The sequence below is a fragment of the Scomber scombrus genome, chromosome 4, assembly GCF_963691925.1.
Source record: "Scomber scombrus chromosome 4, fScoSco1.1, whole genome shotgun sequence".
Classification (NCBI taxonomy): Eukaryota; Metazoa; Chordata; class Actinopteri; order Scombriformes; family Scombridae; genus Scomber; species Scomber scombrus.
In genome coordinates this window covers 6,944,365-6,954,686 of record NC_084973.1, presented here as the reverse complement: position 1 = coordinate 6,954,686, position 10,322 = coordinate 6,944,365, and the positions used below count along the sequence as shown (strand labels likewise).

Genomic DNA, 10,322 nt, shown 5'->3' with positions numbered 1-10,322 from the left:
CTAACAATGCACTAATTCAATTTTGTTAAAGATTTTCAGTAGTAGCCAATCAATGGAAGACTTTGTCAAAAAACTATGTCCTTTAATGTGAAAGTCTCTGGGACAGTTGCACATGTGGTGATTATAACTAATAGGAAAGTGTGTGTAGTATAGTAGATGAGTGCGCTTATGTGTGTATGTGTATGTTTTTTTCCATAAAACCAGGTGCAGATCTCAACATTTGAACTGCAGCACATAACAGTGCAGTCTAATGTTTAGACAGCTTCCAGCGGACACCTCAACCCATTTCAACAGGGAAAATCCGGTCGGAGAAACCTGAACAATGCTATCAGTGAGGTAAGCTTTTTTTTTTTTTTCTATACCCTACCCCTTCTGCAGACGGCGCTTTTGAATGGAAGATCGGCACAAAGATTTTTTTTTTTATGAATTACAAGAATTTAATGTTTATTTTACAGATACAGAACAGTCATTCTGCTTCATTTATTTACTTTTGAATTGCTGCAAGTCAGTGCCATGGTACAAGCTTCTCAGAACGGCTCAAGATGTTCAGAAGTTTCAGTTTCAAAATCAAATCTTGCTCTGTTTTTTTTTTTTTTTAACCTCAAACAAAAACATTTCGATGTGTTTCGACACCCTCTCTGATGAGCTCAACATGCAAACATCTCGTCTACCTAGAAGGTTGAAGGACTATATAACATATGGCTTTTTTGAAAGCAATAAAAACAAGGCAAATCAAAAAGTGCATCCAACACAAAAAAAATCAATTCCAGTCTGTGATCAGAGATATTGTCCATGTTAAGGAGATGTCCCTCCTGTCTCCTCAGTTTGCTGGCTCAATGTCTGCAGCACTCAGGTAAGAGGTGCTAATGTGGAGCTAATTGCCATTTGGGTTCAAACGTCAAAGCAGACCTCTTCAAGGGCTCAGAGCAGGTGCCCACGCTTCCCGCAAAGATGCATTTCCTTTAAATAAATACGGCAGGGTTTATCCAGCAGAAAGAAGTTTCATCCCGTGAACACACCCTGCAGGTTGTGTAAGCCGTCAATAGACAGGACTGTGTTGCTTTTCCTGTCTGTTTCCATTCCCACAATGCTGTTCGCTGCTTAGCAGTCATTATCTTGGCCCGTAGTCATAGTTAGAGGGGCCACTGGTGGCTGAGTACATGTTAGCTGTGGCTGGGTTCATGTGGTGGTGGTACGTGTGTCCTCTGATGCTGGGTAAAGGGTAGGGCGAAGGCCTGGTTTTGGCTCCCAGGTAGTGTTCATAGGTGGTGGGGTACTTGTAGGGGTGGTGGTGCAGGGTGTCTGGTGGTAGACTGTGGGGGTCCGACCGAAGGTCGTGCGGAGGACTGGGTCGGCCACTGGTGAGCGGGACAGCGTGGAGGCCTCCTGGGACGGGCAGGGCGGGGCTGAGGACCCGGGACATCAGCTGGTGAGCTGGGTCAGCGTGTATAGGCGTGCCGCTGGGATCTCGCTCGTATTCCCGTCTACTGTCTTCTATGCAGGAAAGAAATGAAGGGAAAAATTAGAAGAGTCAGAAACAGCCGGCATGTTGTGCATACCAGCGCGTTGTGTATATTTGCTTTAAAACGAGTGTGTTCAGTTGTGTTTGACAGATTCAGGTATTTATAGGCTCAAACTGATACTGACGTGTGTTTGGTTTGAAGCCTATGACAGTTTGTATTTAATAAATTCCCCAAAAAGTAGAAATATATATTATAATCCAGGCAAGGTGGGATCAATATTCAAACCACTTGACATTAATATTCTACATTGAAAAACAGAATAATTAATACATTAAAATAGTAATAATAATCCAAAAATATTTAAGCATAGAAAAAGCACATTTTACTAAGAATGCTGCATGCAGAAATTGGCAATTCAAACCAATATTATAAAATCCCTTGAAATAGATTAAAAGCTATTTAAAACCAAGTCACATTCTGCCCTTGAAAAAAGATTTAATTGATCAAATTATTACAAAACTAATCAAAGACACTATGTTAAGAAAATCAAAGTTTTACAGGGCTGTGGTCACTTACAAAAAAACAAACGCCTCTATTATGTTGGCAGTGAGTGACAGTGACTGGCTGATATTTGATGTTTAATTAAAGGCCAGTGCTGGCCTGATCCTGACTGCATGAGTTAAGGATAAGAAAGTAAAAGAAGATGAGATGAAACATGCCACCAGTCGAAAGAAAACCATTTCTTTGTTGGCTGAATAACACAACGTGACTTTGTTTCATGTTTGATAGCCGGCATGAGTTGTGAAATGAAACAAAGAGCGAGATGCAGACCTTTCTCTGTGCCGTTCTGCTGAGGGGGAGATGACATTGGGTTTCTTGTTCTGGCAAAGGCACTCATTATTGGCAGAGAGCCTGGCCTGTGATTCCTGGGCCTGGAGCGGGGAGAATGGATTCAGTTACACACATTTAATGAATGCCAAGGGCACAATTTCTTTATTATATATTAAAATGATGAATGCACATTTTAAGTTTACACTGATGCATGTAATTAGCATTTACACATGAACAGAAATGAATGAAATGTAAATGTGAAGCAACCTATTACATGACTCAGATTGGACTGTTTTTTTTTAAATAATCAAAAAATACCCTTAAACTTTCAAATTAAGTGAATGCTTGAAAGGAAAAACTAGTAATTTGTAGAGGCGGATGAACAGAAGAAGAAGCGCTTGTTTTAGCTGCCTATACAGTACCAGGTGGGTGGGGTTTACTAAACTTTGACAATTACAAGAGTGTCTGGTAATTTGTCAATGACAGAAAAGCACAGTCGATTAACTCTGAAACAATATCCAGTGATTTCTAAACTTCATAGCGCTCATTGTGTGCTTTCATATAGTAAACTCCACCCATCTGGCACCTTTGTGTGATAAAACAAACAACCAAAGTATTTTTCAAAATGCTCTGTGGCCCCGGGTCTGTTGTACATTTTTACATCATGTGGAAACATGCCAAAAAGATTGTTATATGAGTGTAAGCGCTCACCAGTCCTCTGGGTCACAGTCCCTGAAGCCCTTTGCAAATGGATTGCTGGCTATCTTCAGCTGCGTGATCTGAAATCAAGAGAAATAAACCTCAGTGTGTGTGTACACTGCAGTTATACACAGTGTCATTTCCATTTCTATTAAAGCAGCAGTGATAGACTGCCGTGACGGGCTGAAAAGTGAGGCGGAAAAGCCACCTTTTAAAAAGTATTTCCAAAAGCATTTGAAAACACTTTTTTTTCATAAAATATGCAAATAAACAGCTGCAGCTCTGTTCAAATGTATTAAAAGTGATTAAAAGGTTAAATTAATTTACTACCCATGAATACAGAGTTCATGTTATGGTTTTTCTGCACTCTTCACTGCACTAAAGCTTTTACAACTGCATCTTTTTTTTAATTTACAATTTCCCATTCAGGCACATTACAACCTCAGTCACACTGTAATAATGATTGTAACATGAGTACACTTCTCATCATTATAATTCCTTTACATCTAATTTCAAAGCCAGCTACTTTATATCATTTTCTCTCCATTACTGGAAGATAATCATTTGTGGAGGGGGCGCATTAGACACAGTAACTGCAGCCATCAGGGCTTTTTTTATTTATTCTAATGTTTCACTGTGTAAACGCGCTGAAGACGCGACACTGATGGAAAACAGCAGGGACGACGCAGCACAGACAAACGTCTGCGTGTGCGCAATGATCAAATAATGCTTCACACAACTAACTAAACACACTGATTGAGTTGCTCCAATGCATAAAATGTAGCGTAGAAAAAACAGCCTCCACTTTTACAAATACTGACCTTTTCTTAGGCCTTCGTCACTGTAATATTTTTTTGAAGACATTACCGTAATATTGACATAATGTGCACATAAAACAGATGCTATATATGTCTGGCAGTGGGATGCTGGAAGTGTGTTTCTGCACACACGCATAGGCCATTAAGAAGATTTCTTACCCGGTGGTTCTGGTAGGCTGTGACTGCAGTGAAGCGAGTTTCTTCAAACACAAAGGTTTTATAATTCTCCTCCGCGTACTTCTCGCTGTCCTTGCGGGGGTCCACATAAACCACATGGAACCTGGGCTGGTAGCGGTGCATGGAGTTCAGAATGATCTGTAAAAGATAAAGCATGCGTTAACACCCAGCTATAATGCACACTACACTTCTATGTTCGGAGGCTTCAATGGTATTTTAGTTTCAATGTAATATAGTGGCAATTAAATTAATAAATAGGTGCTTTTATCCGGTAAAATTAAAATAAAATAAACAAAGATGGAGTTGGATGACTTATCTAAAATGAGGATGATTTGCCAAATATTAATACCTTGTCATCCATCTCCATTGTGGACATGAGCACGCTTGGTAAATGCTTTTAAATGCAGCAATAACGTTGAACTAAAATGACATGAGGATATTAATAGCATTACTCTCAATTGGACGCCTAAACCGCGGAAAAATTATGAGTGAATAATGTCTCATTCTTCTCAATATTCACTAACATATAGCTAAAATTAAATAATAATAAAAAGCAAAAATACTATTTTGCTTTTTTAATTCCACAACTATTGCAATGACAGTGAGGCAGGTTGGGAAAAGCTCAAATAGTTTGCAGTGGTGAAATACTCCTCTTCCTTTTTTCGTCATTTTTGGAGTAAAGCCTGATGCGCAGCGTCATTTTGTGGATTGAAAATAGGCCTTTGGCAACATCTGAGGATTACTCACAAAATCAACCATTATTAAATGTTGAATATCCATTTGAAATTTGAAGGAGTACAATTCAGCGTCTCCTTAACGTTAGTAATATTTCTAGGACATTCTGCATAAATAATGAGTTTACATTTGGCCTTGTTGAACCTTTATAGACTATTCCAATGTGTCAGTAACATTTGCATATAATCTTTATATCGTGCTTGATTTATTGTACGTCTTCAGTATTATCTTTACAGTCAATGAAATAGCTTTTTTATTCTGATTTGCATCTAATTGTTGCTCTTTTTCTAAATTGAACTCGGTGATCTCTGGGCCGGTACATTCCGATGGTCATGTTGGAGGCTGTCAGTCTTTTTTGCATGCATTAATTTCCTCTTGCAGCCGTGCACTTACGTGGCCGTTGTCATCCAGGAGGTTGTTGGTGAGTTTGAGTTTATCAAAAGAGACGATCTGCTTCATCCACTGCGCTCCTTTGGCCGGAGAATCCGGGTGGTAGTGGACCCTTCCCGGTGTAGCGGGATCAGCTTTACCGGCCACCAGCCACGATGAGCTGTGGAACGCATACCTGCAGGATCCAGAGACGTGAATCAGACACAAGTTTCCAAGTAGCACTGTGCTGAAACATTTCCCCTTTGCTCTCTCCTCAATTACGCATTTCCAATTAAAATTATACTCGCCCCTCAAGGACAAATAAAAGTCACCTACACGCATACAAAAGGCGCATGCGTGAATTGAAACGCACGCAAGCTGCATAGAAAAATAAGACGTTCACTATAATGTCAGCATATATTAGTCACTAACATATTTCAGTTATACAGTGTAAATGACTCATTATTTATCAATAGTAGCTTCGTCTACGTATTGTATTTTAATTACACGTAGGCCTATGTGTGTATGTATAAATACATGCATTCCTATATATTTATTACGCATACCTACAAGGCTTTTTATACTGAAGGAGTTTTTTTTTGACGTTGTGTAGTTTAATAGTGGCAAGTGTGGGTCTCGCTGCTCAGTAAAACCCTTCACAGACCTGTAAGTGTCATTTATCTAAAGACGCCTAAAAAGTTACCTGTAACGTTTGTCGTCCACAGGCAGGAAGTCCATCAGGAGCATGTAGTCTGCCATGGGATCCATCCCAAATATTTTCACTTGGAAAGTTGGAAACATTCTCCTGGCGAAGACAAAAATCATGCAATGAGTGTTAAATCGAGGCTCTATAGGTGCTTGCTATTGCAGCACGTTTTGTTTTCATGTCCCAATTTTAAAAACTGGATCTATGCATGTGTGTGTGTCTGTGTATGTGTGTCTCTCTTTCTCTGTGTGTATGACAACAGCGTTTGAAACAGTTTGAATTATTTAGAATTTAAAAGAGGAGCCAACAAATGATTTTTGCCAAAGTATTTTTCAGACAGAAAAACGTGTTTGCAGAGAGACGTGCAGCTCCAGGCCTTCAGAGCTTAATTTGGTCCGAGCTGGAGGCTACAAGAAGTCAAAGGCTTCAAACTATTAGAAATGACGTGATCCAGTCCGTGCGTAACCAGATAAAATGCTGCCTGATGGGAATCGAGTTTCGGGTTTGTTGCCTTTTAGCTTCGCTTTTGTAACTTCTGGCAAAGGAGCATTAATTTCTCCTCTGCTCTTTTGATGAATTCCAGACACACGAAAGCCTACAGACATGTACAGGAAACATAGACACGCGTGCAGAGGTGTTATTTTGGGTATAGGCGACGCGGATTTGCAGTTTTTATACTCACGATTTAAAAGTATGTCCATAAATATGTGTTTATACATAGAAAAATCTCTGCATCTTGATATACTGGTGACCTATATTCATTTATTTACAATCACATTTTTTACTATAAATGTAGATTAAATTGCTTTATTTTTGCTGCACTTTTTGGACTTGCAAATACAAAGGCACAACAATGTTTTTCTTCTTTTCACCTCATCCACGTTACTCTGTAGGGCAGATTTATGTCCTACAAGAACATCAGTTGTAAATTGAGTAATCCGCCGAGTCAGTGAAAGGGATCCTAAAATCAACGCTCAATTAACGTCAGTGTTGTGGCTAGGTGAGGCTGAAGGAGCGTTTAAAGTGCTCTGCAGCAGATCTCCTTTCTCCTGTCAGACAGCGCAGCGCGGCGAAACTCAACCCTCACTTTCAGGATTAAATCAATTATCTGAAGGCCTTTTATATTATTATTATTATACTGGATTAACCCGGGGCGTCTACACTATCCTGCCTGCCGTATATAGTGTTAATTTGAAGAAAATAATTGCTGCTGAATATTAAGAGTAACATTTTAATGACTCCCCTCAAAGGTCAGAGGTCAGAACTTGTAGGTTTTGAGTCCTGCGCAACAAAACCAGCGAATAAAGTGCAACATCTGAAGCGGAAAAACAAACTCTCTAATCTGTCTAAATTTATTTGAAATAAGGAAAACAAGCAAGCACGTGCCGAGGTCTAAATAGAAAAACAAGACGGCAACAGTATTATCAGCTTGGGTAGAGGAAACGTGGATTAAACGCCGTAATGGTCCGTGTAACAGCGGTGCGTAAAATTGAGGCTGACGGTGAAGAAAAGCAGCCGAGAGTCAGAGTTATTGGATCTATAAAACAGCAGGATCAGATCAACATGGTGTTTACAGCTGACACACACACACACACACACACACACACACACACACACACACCACGTAAACACACACACACTCACAGCCTACACACACACACACACACACACACACACACACACACACACACACACATATATCAAGCACACACCATGCCTTTGGCCTCCTAATTTATGCGCCTTTAAACCTTTCTAACGCTGCTCAGCAAACTGCAGCTTTGAAACAAATCTTTTATAAAGCAGACAGCGGGATTATAGGTGTTAATGCGCGAAAAACAAGGTGATGATTTCAGTTTATTGTTCAGTAATGCGAGGCACTTTTACCACTAGATAGTAGCCTGTCTGAAGTCAGAAATGAATTATACTGCTGAATAATTCATGGTAAATAATAAATTAAATTAAATAAAAATATATAAACTTCAAAAGAAGAAAATAAACTATATTTTTTAAATGAAATTATTCTACCTATTTGCTTGCTCCTCCTTGTAATTGTATGTGTGTATATGACCAACATTGAAAAACAGCGAAGCTTAATCGAAATAGACTGTATATTCTACGTATTTGATTTGCGTCATAAATATAAAAAAAACTCAAAAAGACTTTTTTAAAAATAAAAAAAATACGTTGACGCCATCGTTGTTCTTTTTTGAGGCAGGTCAAAAAGTTAAATGTAACAATTAAATAAAGCTTAGTATACATTCGCTATTTGTTCTGTCCACATTTGCATCGGGTTTATTCGGAGAAAAGTAACTCCTCTACCCTCCCTGTGTGTTATTTGCGCTCACCTGCCAGCCTTGGTGACGATCATCTCCGTACCCAGCTGATTAAATTCGTCCCATAAAGCTTTCATCTCCAGCTGGACGTTAATGTTGGCCACTTTGGGATTCTTCTTTACGATGCTTTTGCTGTTCGGTGTGGAATTGGAGGAAGAAGAGGAGCAGTTCGGAGTCCCGTTGTCGCTCGGCGGGGCCTGGCCAGGGTTGGACCCCGGGTAGTTGTAGTTGTGCTGGGCGGCCGGACAGGGCTCAAAGTGGGACTCATGTTGACTGTACGGGTCCCCGGGGGACGGAGAAAGGTGGTAGCCCCCCGCCGTGTTGAGGCTGCTCAGGCTGCTCGTCGTGAAGGCTGCAACATCGCAAAAATGGGACAGCTGCGTCAGCCACGGACTGGATATGGCTGAAATCATCCCAAAAGACTCGATTTACTAAATATGCCTTGCACTTTGAGTCGGTTACAACACACACAGTAAAAACAGAAGCAGGATTCAGTGATCTCCAAATGAAGATGTCAGGCAGAAGTGCACCCCTTTCGGTTTAAAAGTTTCCGTCTCGGCTGCTCATTAATCCCTGAGGTTGCATCCACTGCCAGCATACTAAAGTCTGCCTGATCTAAAATACCAAACGTCCGAATAGTGACGAAATGTTTCCAAAAGCTTCGGCGCTCTCGTCGAAATCTCTGAACTATTCGCACAAACGAGCTTCGAGTGCGTGTGAATTAAGTTTTCTCTTTGGATCGATTGCGCTCTGAGCGGCCTCTGTTGTGCGCTGCTGCTGTGTGTTAAACTGCAACCCAGTCTCCTCTCTTATCTGACGCAGGGGGCCTCCCCTTTGCGATAAAACCGGTTCTTATTTCTATTTAGATAAGGAACTGCAGGTAATGTGCCTTTTCCTCGCCTTGGGACGAGACTGATTGACAGAGAAGTGCGCCCCTTTTTAATGGGCTTTCCGGCACCCATTTAACTTTTGGATAAGGATATCGCCCACATCACCCCGTTAACTAACAATAGAGGATCTGGCCCGCAGAGTGGAGTGTAAACGGGTTACAAGGTAAACACACATTGATTTGCATGAACAAACAAACAGGCAGCAGGTGACTGTTGCTTATTGGACAAATAGATCTATGGAATTGATAGACACCCCCCCCCCCCCCCGTGCTGGATATGCTTATTATGGACTGTTTTTACCATTACGCACAGGGTGCCCGTGTAAACCCTCCTCCTCCTCCTGGCTTCATTTTCAATGTAGGCCTATGTGATTCTGTCCACGAATTAAAGTTGACTCAACGCGTTTGGGTTTTGGAATGGGAAACTTTTTTTTCTCCACTCTGGCTTCTTTTGTGTGGATAGATTTCTCCTCCCCTGGTGATTATTGCCAGGACTGAATTTGCATTATTTATTTTTTTCACATAGTAGACCAACTGTGTCAGAATTATTATTTTTTACAGTCATTATAATTATGCAACCAAAATAACGCACTCGTGTCTGAAATCAATTGTGCGTTTTGAGAAAATATCGATTAACCGAGAAGATGCCATAGTGTTATGTCATTTCGGGTGAGATGTACACATGCTACAGCAGCTCTATGGCCATGAACAAACAAATTTACCTTCCATTTCCCGGGTGACAGTGCTGTAGTGCATTTTAAAGGAACAGTGGTTGTGCAGGTCTGGCTTATCCAGGCCGGCGCTGTGTTTGTCAAACGCTGCGTTTCCTGCTTGCTCTGCAGCCGAAATCAGAGAGGCAATACTGAAAGCATTTGCCTTTGGAGAGAGGGGACCGCCGTCGTCCATAGGCAAGGGATCGAGTCGGGAAAAGCCGTCCCTCCTCCTCCGCTTTCCAACCGCTCAGAAAGCAGGAGAAGGCTGCATACAATGGAGAGGAACATGCGCCAAAATGGGGTTTTCACATTCCGCCACCAGCGATCCGTGGGTGCGAGATTCAGGGGTAGACAGTTCTTAAAGTATTCCCACGGCTACTGTGAAGACGCGAAAAGCTCCCCGGTGCTCAGACTCTTTTGATTAACCCTTAAACACCTCCTGGTGTCAAAACATAGTTCATCCGCAGAGAAGAGAGAGAGAGAGAGAGAGCTTGCCTTGTTTCTCCTCCGGTCGGTGGCGGGGTGGTGTCATCTGAGTACTGCCTTGAGGAGAAGCTACTACTGCTACGAGAATGTCAAAAGTGAGCGA

The 10,322-nt window shown here is 41.2% G+C and overlaps 1 protein-coding gene across 1 annotated transcript; it reads right to left on the bottom strand.

Annotated features, from left to right (window-relative positions):
• Window positions 1-1,032: 1,032 nt before the first annotated feature.
• Window positions 1,033-9,986, bottom strand: tbx1 (T-box transcription factor 1). Its single transcript, XM_062417860.1, has 8 exons — window positions 9,743-9,986; window positions 8,144-8,483; window positions 5,796-5,897; window positions 5,117-5,288; window positions 3,971-4,126; window positions 3,006-3,073; window positions 2,295-2,395; window positions 1,033-1,494 (listed from the first exon to the last, which is right to left on the bottom strand). The coding sequence occupies exons 1-8, from the start codon at window positions 9,924-9,926 to the stop codon at window positions 1,112-1,114; spliced, it is 1,506 nt and encodes a 501-aa protein (XP_062273844.1). The 5' UTR covers window positions 9,927-9,986; the 3' UTR covers window positions 1,033-1,111.
• Between the last annotated feature and the right edge of the window lie 336 nt (window positions 9,987-10,322).